Raw genomic sequence first — 15230 nt, forward strand, 5'->3', positions numbered from 1 at the left:
ACCATTTTGGCAAGGATGCAGGGCTCTCAGTTGAGGACACGTATGAGATAATGCTGGACAGACGAAGCAGAGGAGTCTGCTGTCCACACTGGGGAGCCAAGAGGGGGAGTTTGGAATTCCTCATCAGTTCCAGTCATGAAGCTCCCACTGGGCTTTCCTGAAACGGGCTCTCTGGGGCCAGCACCCCAGGCTGAGCACCTATAATGGGCCCTATCAGCATGCTCCCTTCAGGACCAATTCTGCCCACCCTACTCGCAATCTTTTGCTCTCCTCATCCTCTTTAGGGACAACTGCTGTACCAGGCACGAATCCTCCTAGATTCCTTCTTTGGATGTTCATTTCTATCCACCCCTTCCCAGGCACCCCTGCTCGCCAGTCAGCTGCCTCTTTCCTGGACCTTCTGTTCTATTGTGAGCAAAGGCCTTGAACCCACAGCTTTTTGCGTAAACCCCGCTTCCATCTCCTCATGTCGAAATAGTTAATCAAAATAGTTGGTTCAAGTGGGAATCAAAGAGTATACAGACATACCATAAACGTTTTGTTTTAAAGTGAAACCATAAATGTATAGCCCCTCATGAATGTTTTTATCTAGGATGGAAATTTTTTGAGTGTGGGTCCATAATAAGAGCTTCTCTAGGTCTTTCTTGCATAAACCACACCCAAATAAGTTGACGTTTATTTAAAATGGAGCTAAATCCTAAAGGTTCTTGTGGGAAAAAAATGAAAGGCAGTATCTCTCCAGATCTTTATAGTTTTCCCCAAACCTTTCACAGTTGTCTTCCTACTCCTAATCATTAACTTGACAGTGACTTTTTAATGATTCTTGTTTATAGAGTCATAAAGTGTTCAACTTGGTTTTAATAAGAACAATACCCTTATGTATACTCATTCCATCAGTTTGTCTGAAAATTTCATAATTACAATAACAAATACACCTGACATAAACAGTTTGGGAAGCTTACACAACTACTCTTGGTAAACATAAAGCTCAACTGGTGGGCATTGAAGTGCCGGGCGTGTCAGGACTTAGCCTACTAGCTATGTGCGCTTGGCAAACTGTGGGCATGTCAGTCTCTTTTGGAGGCGATGGACAGCGTTGGTTACCCGATCATTTGGTTAAGTTTAGGTGATTTAGAAACTTCTATTGTCAAATCCAGTTTTTCTCTGATGCTGCCCTGTCCACGGCAGCTACCTCTCCCAATACTCAAGAATCTGGGGACCATGAGTGGTCACAATGCTCTCTGCTCCCACAGCCATGTGCACAGAGTTGTGTCGCTGCTGTCCCTCAGTGACTCCCTTCTGAAGTTCACGCTGTTCACCAATAAAACCCTCTTTCCTTCTTCCTCAAAATTACAAGCATTCTCCTTTCCTCCCCATTGACTCTAACACCTAAGAAACTTCACCTCCACTCTGTGAAGTGTGGGAGTGGTTTCAGTGAACAGTGAATAAACCACTTTGGCAAGGATGCAGGGCTTTCAGTTGAGGACAAGTATGAGATAATGCCATTGTTGTCAATAGCCTCAACTTGTATTCAGAGAAGACCCTTCTTACACTTTGGCAACACGTTCCCTCCACCGACTGAGCCTCCAAATCCCTATTTTTCACATTTCAGTTGCTAATCCAATCACGACTTAGACGTCATTTATTATCACTTAAAACTCACTGGCAGTATATTATACCTATGGTGGTTTAATTCCTCAGCCCACGAACCATTCTCCCTTTCCTGAAGATTGTGACTGGAGAGAGGAGAGAGAGAGCAACTGTGAGCTCCTGAGCATTTCCAGCCCCTTGCTTCAGCCCCTGGGAGACCCAGCTCAGTTCTTCTCTTTGGGTTCTGTGAGATATCAAGTGTCCTTCCAAGAAATCCCCCTTGATGGCTTAAGTTAGTTTGAAGTGGGTCTCTAGGGTGAAAGACATCCTATCAGGAGTAAGTCCAAGTTACAGATGCATAGAAATAAATTATGACACCAAGTAGTGACGAGTCTCAAGAGCTGAGTCTCAGTGAACTTGTGTTCCTTCTCTAATCACCTCCCCATTGTGTATGTGGACACCCCTTCCTGCTGAGTAGTGGTTTGTTTACTTAATGATTTCTTGTCCTGAGTCCACAATTTTCCAATCCTTCTTGCTTAGTAGTACAATCTTATTTCAATATTTAAGATTGCTTATTTTATAACTTCCATCTCAAAGTCCCTTCAAAGCTCATATCCTTGCCTCCACCTACTTCTAAACTATGCTCCCTCCACCTATCTAATTAAACGTCCTAACTCAGGCTACACCTGTTTTTGGACCTAGAGGCTTAGAGTAAATGAGAGGGCTGATCTGCTTTTCATACACTTTCCCTTTTCTCTCTCTTTGTATTTCATAATCTCACACATCCTCTATGAAGGAAGCTAAGACAGAATGAAGAAATTCCACTAAGTAACTCATCAAAGGTATCTCTGCCATCCACTACTGGTTACCTGTGTGGATATGATGGTTCATATAAGTAATGTTTGGTTCTTGGAACAGCGTTCAGTTTCCTGCCTGTCCTTTCTATCGAAAGCACTCCTCCTAGAGCAGGAGCCATATTTCATCAGTGTAAAATCCCAACACCATTTTCAGGCTGGATGTCCCACTGTTTGGCCTGGAAATACTGTAGTCCCATGACTTCTGCCCCTCTGCTAGCCTCCATGCCCCTCCATGTGGAGCCACCGGAATCACTGATACCCTCCTCTGTACCCTGTAAGGGCTACGGAGAAGCAGGGTGAGTTGAAAATGGCTCCCATGTACCTCCAAGACAAAATACATTATTTTCTTAGGTTATTAAGTTCTTTCAGGCCTTCTTGGAACTCTTTACAGGTGTCTCATTCCAAAATCTCTGGTGACATATGTGGAAGATAAACAAACAAATACATAGACGCAGAGAACAGATTGGTGGTTGCTAGAGGGGACAGGGATGGGGTGAGGGCAAAAGGGGTAAAGGGGTACATATGCATAGTGATGGATGGAAACCAGACTTTTGCTGATGAACATGATGCAGGCTATACAGAAGCCGAAATATAATGATGTACACCTGAAACTTACACAGTGTTATAAATCAATGTGAACCCAATCAAATAAGATAAAAATCTCCACTGAGATTCGTTCAAAAGTCTCCAGACCAACAGCAAACATGAGTTTCTATATTAAAGTATGCCCCCAAATTCAGAAGACAAATAGCTCTCTCTTCTTCCCCATAATGGAGGAAGAGGACTAAAAAGGACAATGCTCCATACTCCTAGGGCATCAGAACTCTTTTATAATAACTTTTATTTTGCTATTATACACTCCAGGGATGGCCCTAGGAGATTCATATTCTGCCAGTTTTCCTGCATCAGCCAAGGACCCAATAGAAGACAGATGACACACTTAAATTAGGATAATTAGAGGATAATTTATTTACACTGGGACAACGTATAAAGGGATGGATAGGGTGTGAGAAACTACAAAGGGATAGTGCTGAGGGTAGCAGTCCTGTAGCTGCCACCTGTATAGGCCCAAGGGAAAATGAGAGGGAGAGGTTACTAGAACCTAGAAAAAGAAAGTTATCTAGAGAAGGATTCCTTGAAGGGAAGAGTGCTCTTTTGTCAAGTCACACAGCCTGAAATGAACTTTTAGGGAGGGATTTAGGGGAATAAACACCCTGACCTCACTCTCCTCCTTCCCTATATCCCCCTGCTGAGGCTCCCCATTAGGCACACTCAATTGGAAACCAGAGAGTATGAGAGCCCATTAATATAATCCATCAGATCATCCTCCTAGGGAAGAGAGAAGAGTGCATAAGAGTAGAAAATGGATCTGGAGAGACAAAAAGAATTTATCCAGAACATTGCCTTTATGGTAGACATCCTCAACCTTTATGAGAGCCTCTCTTGCATCCCCCACCTCGGCTTTAGAGAGAAAAGAACCCTGCCCCTCTCTCATATTGGTAAAAGGGAAGAAAATAGTTCTCTTCAAAACACTAAACTTCAGGGTGCAGATGGGCAAAATGGGTGAAGGTCGTCAAAAGGTACAAACTTCCAGTTACAAAATAAATGTCATAGGGATATAGTGTACAGCATAGTAACTATAGTTAATAATACTGTATTGTATGTTTGAGAGTTGCTAACAGAGTAGATCTTAAAAGTTCTCATCACAAGGAAAAATACTGGTAACTATATGTGGTGATGGATGTTAACTGGACTTGTTGTGGTGATCATTTTGCAATATATACAAATATCAAATCATTGTGTTGTACACCTGAAACTAATATGATGTTATATGTCAATTATATCTCAATTAAAAAACCTCACTAAATTCCACAGAACACTGGTGACCTGTTTTATCTGTTCTCTGTTTATACTGATCGAAATGTGGTGGTTATAATAGAACTAGTTTTGAACTGGCACCTTCAGTAAGCTCTGCATGGGGTGGAAAAATTGAGATGAAGTGGGGGCTAGTGAGAGTCCCCCATTCTAGGATAGGAAGTAGGCAGTGAAAAAGCTATTGATTAAGCAATCACCAATTGTCTTCTGGGGCTCATATCATATGACCACTAAGGGCAAGGCATTAGGAGATTCAACAGCCAACTCTAACAATTTCAGTTTTTGACTCTAAGATACAGCAGAAGAGACAGATGTAAGCTCAAGTTTGCTCAGCTGAAAGAAGACAGGGAAAAGCAGAATATTTATGTAACTCTGTTATGGCAAACTTTTGTTTGTTACAATCGGTGATTTGAGATCCCTGGTGCCAAATCCAGAAATTAATTGTGAGTTTTAATGAATAGTGGCACCTAAATCATCTGCAGCACCTGGTTTCTAACAGTAAAGTTGGTATAATACCGGGGAAAATGGAGAATCCTGGCAACTGAAGAGGATGTCTGGGAGGAACAAGAGATTTTAGGGAGCTCTCCCCCCACACTTCACCACTCCACCAAATACTATCTCCATATGTGCCCCCTAGTTATGACCAAAGATATTACAATATTCCATTGTAAAGTGGTTTCCACCATTAATATGGGAATCCAGCATATGAGGAAAGGATGGTAATATTTAAGGACTGGATTTCCATGCTGCCCTTCATTCCTCATTTATGCCCTTGAGGTCAAGGCAATAAAGCAAAGAGTTCAGCAGAGATGTGTGGAGCTTTCAGGCTTGCTGCGAAGAAACTGAAACTCCACATGGCTCAGTTCTGGCCATTAAGTCTCTGATGATGACCCATATGCTAAATAGCACACTAAATTTCCATGTGAATTTCTTTCTCAGACACAGGAATCATAGGGAAGATAGTTAAAGATATAGGGATACAGCTAAAGATAGATAAATAGGTAGGTAGGTAGGTAGAAAGATAGATAGATAGATAGATAGATAGATAGATAGATAGATAGATAGATAGATGATAGAGAGATGATAGATAGATGATAGATATCTATGTCTATAGATATAGATCTATATGGAGCTATAGATCTATAGATATCTATATCTATGCCTATATCTTTATCTATCTAGAGAGAGAGAAAGATAGGAAGAATATAGAATTTTTTTCTCTACAACATAAGAACATGAACATGGCTGCCAAGAGATCACCATGGTACTATAACTTCAGCAAATGTCCTCTCTAGGAACAAAATCTACCAGTTATTTGCATCCATTATCTCAAATTAGAAAATGTGAATCAAAATAACGATATTAAACTTGTCAGGGTGACTTTGGGAATCCTCATCCCATCCTTATCGCTGCAAAACTTTTAGGCAATGGGAAAAATACTCCAAATCAAAATAGGATTAAATCATATTCAAACAAGGCCATTGCTTTGAGTTGGACCTAAGAATTTGAGATCACCTCAAGGGAAGAAACTCAGAGTGTGAGATGATGGAGGAAGACTGGTGTAGTGGTTAAGAGCACAGGCTTTTGAGCCAGACAGACTTGAGTCCAATTCTGGACCTGCCTCTAACTTGCTGTGTGACCCGTGACACATTACTGAACTTCTCAGAGTCTGTGACCTCATCTATAAAGTGAAAATAATAATACCTACATCATAGAACTATTTGAGGATTAAAAAGGTTACTATGCAAACTGTTCTTTACAGAGTATCTAACACTTAATAAAGTTCAACAAATGGTGGATATCATCATTATGCACAAGGAAACCTCAAGACTCCAAGAGAAAGCAGAGCTTGTGACTAAAGCTGAAGGAGACCGATATGCGGCACAGGATGGACCACCTGGAAGTCATCAGTTGTAATGGTTATCGTGTTGCAGCTTTCTGAAGGGGTAGATCTGAAAGTGAAACCATATTGGTGGAGGGAATTTTCTATACAATTTAGGTTAGTTGTAGGTCATATTTTCCATGGCTTCCAGATGTCTATCAATTTGTCCAACTTCTTGTAGGACCCAGAGATGCCTCCCTAAGATTTGAGAAGACCAAAATTAATAAAGATGTACAGTTAAACCAAAATACACCTGGGGCTTATCACAGAGCTAGAGAGATCAGAGAAAAGCTTTTAGAGTCTATGCCCATCGCCTTCGCATCTAAAATCGATTAGTCAAAGATTCAAGAATGCAGACAACAAAGAGATGAATCAGTCTCTAACTATAAACTCCACTTAGAAAACATCTGGAAGGATTTTCAGGTTTAACTCTAAATGATTGCATGACATTTGCTTTAGTTACTGGTATTGTTAATGGGCTTCACGCTGAACTGAGACAGGCTATTTTAAAACATCATTTTAGCAGAATACTCCTCTCTCTGAGATCCGTGCCTTAGCACAACGCCATAAAGATGGACAGGCTGAGAATGCTAAAGAATCTAAGCAGTGCAAGCTCATGGCTCTCCAACTGAAACAACTCCGGGGAAATCAACCCAAGGCCTTGGAGCCACCCTTGACTTCCCTGCAACCTTGGAGTAGACTGGGACACCTGTAAATATTGCTAGGAAAGGGATATTGAGTTAAAGGTGGTCCAAAAAGAAAAAGAATCCAACAGATGTCAAAGTGTCAATGACTGCCCTCTGAGGAATCTGCTCCTGTCTCCCCCAGATACTCTTAAACACACTGGGTGAAATAATCCCAGTCGGTGGGCACCCTACCGCCTTTCCAATAGACACCAGGACCACCTTCTCCACCCTTAACACCTCACAATTCCCCACCATACTCCCTCCCTCAGTAGTGGAGTTAGATAGCTTACTACATGATTTGCCTCACCTCTAAGCCCTATTTGGTATCTCTTGGACCCCATGATGCCTGACATAGCTTTTTGTTAATTTCCACAACCCTGATAATCTGTTAGGCACAGATTTACTTTCTAACTGGAATGCTAATATTTTATGCGTGCCCAAAGGACTAACCCTTGAAGTCGTGGACCTCCTCCCCCACTCACCCTTGTCCTCTAACAGCTCTGATAGATCGCCTCCATTTCCTCGCTGCCCTCACACTTCCCTAAGCCCTCAACATCCCTCATTCAGAACATGTGCACTCACATTCCTGAGTCCCTTTCAGCTACAAGATCAACAGATATAGGACATATTGGGAAAGCAGAGCCCTTAAAAGTGGAAATAGACCCCACCATGCCCCTCCCTGAACTACCCCAGTATCTTTTAAAACCTGAAGCAGTTGAAGGTCTCAGACCTATTATTCCAGGACTCCTTGAGGAGAGCTCCTCATCTCGATTTGCAGCTCCTGTAGCATCTTTATTTTCTGTGTAAAAAACCTAAGAGCCTACATTCTGCTAAAGACACTGTTAAAAAGAATGAAAAGACAAGCCACAGACTGGGAGAAAATATTTGCAAAACACATATATTATAAGAGACTTGTATCCAAAATATACAAAGAACTCTTAAAACTCAATAATAAGACAACAAACAACTCAACTTTAAAAAATGGGCAAAAATAGACAAATACTATATGATTCCATTTATCTGAAGTACCTAGAGGAGTCAGATTCATAGAGACAGAAGTAGAATGGCGGTTGCCAGAGGCTGGGGTGGTGGGTGGCCAGTAGTAGGGGAATAGGGATGTCTTGTTTAATGAGTATAGAGTTTCTTCCAGTTTTGCAAGATGAAGAGAGTTCTGGAGATGGATGGTGGTGATGGTCGCACAACAATGTGAATGTACTTAACGCTACTGAACCGTACACTGAAAACATGGTTAAGATGGTAAATTTTATATTATGTATATTTTACCACAATTAACAGTAAAAATTTAGACAGAAAAGACAAATTCTGTATGATTTTACTTATATGTGGAATCTAAAAAACAAAACAAACAAAAAAACAAAATAAAACAGAAACAGATTCATAGATACAGAGAACAAACTGGTGATCCCCAGAGGAGGGTGGGGGGAATGGGCAAAATAGGTGAAGGGGATTAAGAGGTACAAACTTCTAGTCATAAAATAAATGTCACAGAGATGTAAGGTACAGCATAGGGAATATAGTCAATAATATTCAAATAACTTTGTGTGGTGACAGATGGTAACTAGACATATCTTGGTGATCATTTCATAATGTATAAAAATATTGAATAATTATGTTGTGCACCTGAAACTAATATAATATTGTATGTCAATTATACTTCAACAGAAATAAATAAATAAATAAAAATTTTAAAATGGGCAAAGATCTGAAGAGACACCTCATCAAAGAAGATGTACAGATGGCAAATCAGCATATGAAGAGATGCTCAATATCATATGTCACTAGGAGACTGAAAATTAAAACAACAATGAGGTACCACTACATACCTATTGGGATGGCTAAAATCCAAAAAGCTGACAATATTAAATGTTGACAGGATGTGGACCAACAAGAACACTCACTCATTGCTGATGAGAAGGCAAAATGGTACGGCCACTTTGGAAGACAGTTTGACAGTTTCCTACAAAGCTAAATATAGTTTCACCATATGATCCAGAAACTGCACCCCTGGTATTTCTGCAATTATGTCAACAGAAAAACCTGCACACAAATGTCTATAGCAATTTTATTCATAATCATCAAAAAATGGAAGTAACCAAGATGTCCTTCAATAGGTGAATGGATAAACAAACTGTGGTACATCCATACAATGGAATATTATTCAGCGATAAAACGAAATGAGCTATCAAGCCATAAAAAGACAGAAAGGAACCTTAAATGCATATTGTCAAGTAAAGAAGCCAGTCTAAAAAGGCAACATACTGTATGATTCCAACCACTGACATTCGGAAAAGGCAAAAACCATAGAGACAGGAAAAAGATCAGTGGTTGCCAAGGAGGTTAGTGGGGGAGGTGGAGAGGGATGAACAGGTGGAGCACAGGGAGTTTTAGGGCAATGAAATTAACCTGTATGATACTGGAATGGTAGATACAAGTCATTATGCATTTGTCAAAACATCTAAAACTGTACAACACACAGTGAATTTAATGTAAACTATGGACTTTAGTTAAGAATGATATATCAATATCAATTCACTGATTATAACAAATGTACAACATTAATGCAAGATGCATTACTTATTATTATTAATGTACAAAATTAATAGGAAAACTGTATGCAAGTAGGGGCAGGGGTATGTGGGAAATCTCTGTACTATCCACTTAATTTTTCTGTAAATCTAATACTGTTCTAAAAAAAAAGTCTATTCATTTTTGCAAAAGCCTAGTGGGGGTTGGAGCCCACCCAGTGGCATAGTGGTTAAATTTGCGTGCACTGCTTCAGCAGCCCAGGGTTTGCAGGTTTGGATCCCAGGCACAGACCTACACACCGCTTGTCAAGCCATGCTGTGGCGGGCGTTCCACATATAAAGTAGAGGAAAATGGGCACGGATGTTAGCTCAGGGCTAATCTTCCTCACACACACACACAAAAAGCTTAGTGGGAAAGATATTGATTAGTCCAAGACCTGTGGGCCATAAACGAACTAATAAAGCCTAGATTCCCTTTAGTTTCAAACCCTCATATCATCCTTGCTTTAATACCTCCTGATACCAATTACTACACTGTTACTGACTTTTGTTTCCACCTTCTTCAGTATATCCTTCCACTCTGACCCCCAACGCCTATCTGCCCTCACCTGGGAAAATCAACAATACACTTGGACTGCTATGCCCCAGGGGTTTACAGCCTATTTTCCCCCAAACATTAAATGCAAATTTAAAGAATTTGGTTTCCCTTGTAATTGAACCCTCATTCAATATGTAGGTGACCTCCTTATTTGCCCCAGTGCATTTGATAACTCATTGACAGATATCCAATACCTATTAGAAGGTCTGGCTCAAAAGGGACAGGTTTCAAGAGACAAAATACAATTTTGTTGTCCTCAGTTTAATTATCTAGGACATGACATTTCCCAGGAGGGAAAAACTTAGTCCCAAGATGCATCAAGACTGTCCTCAATTACCCTTTATCTAAAACAATGTGACAACTCCTGGACTTTCTGAGACTGATTGGCTATTGCAGAATGTGGATTCCTAATTTCTTTGCTATAGCATCCCCCTTTATAGAATATGACTAAAGAAATAGCATCTGAACCCCTACAATGGGACTCATCCTCTATAACGGCATTAGATCCTTAAAAACTTCCCTTTCCTCTGCCCCTGTCTTGGGACTCCCAAACTATTCCTTTCCCTTTTCTCTATACATTCATGAGAGAGAAAGACATACTTTAGATGTCCCATCTCAAAAACTAACAGGAACCAGAGGCCCATTGGATATTTTAGCCTCAAGCCTTCCCTCCTTGCTTGAGCAACAGCAAAATTGGTTCAAGCCACAACTGATATTGTGCTAGGTCATACTTTGAATACTTACGTGCTCCATGCCATCCAAACCCTTCTCCTGACTGAAAACACCCAACATTTTTCAACCTCTTGCCTTACCTCTTACAAGATCCTTTTGTTTTCTCCTTCTTACATAATTATCTGCCATCGTCAAAATCTTAATCCTGCTACGCTTCTTCCTCTCCCGACTGAAGAACAACCATATGACCATATCGTGGCCACCCTTTAACTCTTTATTCCTTCCCCATCCTGATCTTGCTGAAGTTCTTCTTGTAGATCCAAATCTCACCCTCCTTCTGGATGGTTCATACCTCCACACCTCAGAAGATTTCCAGGCAGAATATGCCATTACAGATTTCCACAACCCCATGGAATATGAGCTTCTACTCAGTGCAAAATCAGCTCAGATAGAAGAATCTGTGAATCTCACAAGTGCCTGCATTTTAGCTAAGGATAAGAGGGTGAATGTCCACATAGAGAGTAGATATGGTTTCAGGGTATTACATGACTTTGGTATGTTATGGAAAGCCAAGAGATTTATGACTACAGCTGGAACACCAATTAAAATAAGAAATGGGTGGCTGACCTCCTAGAGGCTTTATTCTTACCACAAGAGGTGCCTTACTCAAAATAGAAGCTCATATGGGCACCAAGACCCCTGAGGCAAAGCGAAACTCACTAGCTGATAAATATGCTAAGCCAGCAGTTTATAAATCTGTCTCAATCCTACCACAATCAGACAAGATATTAAATATGCTAGACTTACCACTTGATCCTGTAATTGAGGAAATCAAAATACCTCACTTCTAGGCCCCTGAAGATGAAAAAGCCAATTGGAAACTAGGTGGATGTTTTATCCATTCCAGTAGACTTTGGAGATACCCAGAAGGTCACTTGGTCTCTCCTCAGTCACTCTTCTGACATTCGGTCTTCACAAGGTTACTCATCATGGGAAAGAAAAACTAAATTAATTCCCCCACCATCACTGGTAGGGAAACTTCACTCCTTACCTGAGACAAGTGGTATCTTCTTGTCCCGGCTGCCAAAAACATAATCCTGGCAAAGCTGTAAAGGTGGGACAAGGAAGAGAGTCACCTCCAGCAGGACTCTGTCTCCATTGGCAATTACCTTATATTCAACTCCCTAAATCTTATGGATATGAATATGCCCTGACCTTATTTGCATGTTCTCTCATTGGCTAGAAGCTTTCCCAGGTAAGAGGGCAACCACTACTACTGGTGCTAAATCTCTGTTAGAACAAATTTTCCATCCTGGGGAATTCCACTTGCTCTCTCAAGTGACCAGGGAACCCATTTCACCAGTAAAGTCATTCAAAAAGATTCAACAAGTCCTTCCTCTGTTCCCAAAATTACATTGTCCTTATCATCCCCAGTCATCTGGAATGACTGAGCAAGCAGACAATTAAAACTAAAATTTGCAAAACTCTCAGAGGAACTCAATCTTCCATGGCCCAAAGTCTTGCCCTTGGCCCTGATTGCTCTCCAGTCTTCCCCTACTAGACCACAGCAACCTTATGAAATAATTACTGGCAGAACTATGAGAATTCCATACTCAACACAGGCAATATAAGACTCCAATTGAGTTAATTCAGGCATTCTTAAATGTTGTGAGGGTCTGACTAACTCTACCCACATTTACCAATAGGTTAAGGCTGCTTTTCCTCCAGTCCTTCCACCTAAGGCACTCCACAACCTAGAAATCAGAGATTAGTTCTCTGGAAATGATATCACTGAAAAACTAACCTTGCATGCCATCGGAAGGGCCTCTATACTATTCTCCTTACCACTAACACTGTAGCCAAACTTCAGGAGATGCAACCCGGGATGCACATCTCACAACTAAAAAATTGCAAGAGCTACTTTTAATGACAATCTACTACAGCTGGCGATCTTAAACAGGCTTTCTCAAGATCTCCCAGAAGCAGATGACCTCATGAAGTAGACAACTTTCCCAAAAGCTTTGGATCAAGCAGATGAGACCACGAGGTGGTCAACTTCTGCCTAAGATGTTGGAACAAGTTCCCCACCCACCCCACCCCACCTCTGCCATGATTTTCTTGTCTGTTTCCTATCCTTACCCTTATTGTCCTTCTCTGCTACATTCTTCTTCTCTATCCCCTCCAACATCATCTTTGCTATCCACTGAATTATCCCCATTGCAACCACAGTTTTCCATGATGATTCTCTACCTGTGTTATCTTCTCACTCGCCCCCTCACTCAAGCAATTCCCTCTCTGATAATTTCTCCATTCTTCCAAAGACCCCAAAACACATGGCATTCTTTCACCCAATTCATAACTCAAACCCATAACCTTACCTCCAGCTGCTGGCTGTGCACTCCTTTCCCATTAAAGTCATCCAGCTTTCTAAAAATACCCATTCTCTTGCAAACAACACTGTAGACACAGTCTTCCACCCTCACGTTCATGATCACATTCATAAAATGCAAGAGGGCCCTGATTTTTAAAAAAATATCCTTGTCTTTTTAGTTCATGGACACCTTTGTTTCTCTCACATTTTTACTAATGGTCTTTTTGTAGGGTGGAATTTACTGCTCAATCAGCTGTGAAGCCCTAACATCTCTGCCTTTTTCAATGTTACCCAACCACCTGAGATCCAGTTTTTCCTCAAAGAGTGGCAAACCTCCTCGCCCTATTCATAAACTCACTTACAATTGGATGCTTTCTACTTCAAAATCCACATCCCCAGACCCATCCATGAAACTAACAGAACCCCAACCTGCCTCTCCAGAAGTCAAAGAGACTAGAGAATTATTCAATAATTATTTTTACTTACTCCAATAATACTTTGTCTGTGGAAACCAGGCTTATTTGTATCTACCTGCTAATGCACTAGATCCTTCTATCTAGCTAATCTTATTAGCTGTTAGCAAATCTTTAACCGGACTGGCCTTTTCTTTCGTCTTAATCTTTCTGTTACCTCTGACTCAGGCTTTTCAGCTCCCAAGCAACCTAAGCAATTTACAAGAACCACAGTGTGTTGCAGTCAAAGGCTCTGGCATATGATTCCAACTTCTAAAGGAAACTATGATTCTCCCTTTCTACCTTGTTCAGAAGAGGCCGTGAAACACAAAGCCAGATGTCTAGGAGTAAACCTAGAGGACTTAACCACCTCTATGATGGACCATACATGGCCTGCCCAGAACTGCAACCATGTGGGTCACTCAGGAAATTCCTGAAACTCCCATATTTTCATACTTTGCTCCAGGAGGTAACCAAGACTGTGGACAATCTCATCAAAACCACCACACCATCACCAGAAAACTAAAGAAACTCCAATAAATGGTCCTTCACAGCCATCTGGCATTGGACATGATTCTGGCTTCTCAAGGAGGTACTTGCAATGGTCAGTAGTGGCTGCTGTACGTATGTTCCCCCAAGCCTCTCTGATATCTATTCTGTCACCAAAAATACTCAGATAGCAAACTGAGAAATTCATCAGATCACCACTGCTGTTCTCACTCCACCGCCTAGGGACACTTCGGCATCAATGTCCTGGGACTCTCTTGATTGGCTCCCTTCATGCGTTAAGTCCTGGTTTTACTCCCTTAATCAATCTTTAATAATTATTTTTATTTGTTATTTTTCTAGTCATTTCTCTTATTAAGTGCCTGACTTCTAAGACCCTCCAACCGCTGTCAGTTTGACAACATGCTCAACAGATTGCTCAACTAATTTTGCTGGAACACCAACAAGAGTCCTCAGGAGGTTATTACTTAGACCCTACCTTTCCTCATTCAAGAGGTTTATTGCCTCTGAGTTGTTCAGCAACAAATGACATTCACTTATCTTTAACAAAATAGTGTACTGGCAATATTGAATTTCACCCAATCACTGTGATCCTTGAAAACAGGGATGATTAAAGAAATCTCCCTCAGTGTTCTAGGTTTACTGCAAAGAAGCACCCTTCCGCATGTGATTTAGATAAAACTAATGGATAATCCCATTGCTTACCTAGAACAAAGCCAGACACAGAACCTCCAAATTCCCATTCTTTGTCTCATATATAATTATCTGAACCATTTGTCTTCACTTATCAATTGGAGCAAAATATCTACTGATTTGACCAAACTTATCACCTCCCCACAGGACCTGGAACTTTGACTCATCCACAAAGGTAAACAAACATGGGGACACAGAACAACTCCTCCCAGCTAAGCTCAAGGAAAGATAGTCCCTGCTCCAAGGTTTGATCACACCGCCACCTCTGTTCTTCCTAGCTTGTTTACTTTTCCCTATTACAGAAAATTTCTGTCTGCTTGACCTTTGAGACACTTGCAGATCTTGTGGTCAAAGTGTTCTCTCCATTGCAATAGTCTTTTTGAATAAAATCTCTCCTTATTTAAGTCTGGATTTGTTTTTATTTAACAATGCTGTTGGCAAATGGGTCTTTTTCCTTAATTGTATTGGGCACTGGGTAATCCTTTCACTCTGAAGATCTAT

General features: G+C 40.9%; 1 protein-coding gene across 1 annotated transcript in view; it reads right to left on the reverse strand.

Annotated features, from left to right (window-relative positions):
* LOC101389288 (polyunsaturated fatty acid (12S)/(13S)-lipoxygenase, epidermal-type-like) overlaps positions 1 to 468 on the reverse strand; it is a 31809-nt gene extending 31341 nt beyond the window's left edge. The window contains 1 exon segment of the mRNA XM_087440243.1: positions 434 to 468. Coding sequence (XP_087296369.1) covers positions 434 to 468 — 35 coding nt within the window.
* Between the last annotated feature and the right edge of the window lie 14762 nt (positions 469 to 15230).

Source organism: Ceratotherium simum, chromosome 16 (assembly GCF_057802395.1).
Source record: "Ceratotherium simum simum isolate JZ-2026a chromosome 16, ASM5780239v1, whole genome shotgun sequence".
In the NCBI taxonomy this organism is placed as follows: Eukaryota; Metazoa; Chordata; class Mammalia; order Perissodactyla; family Rhinocerotidae; genus Ceratotherium; species Ceratotherium simum.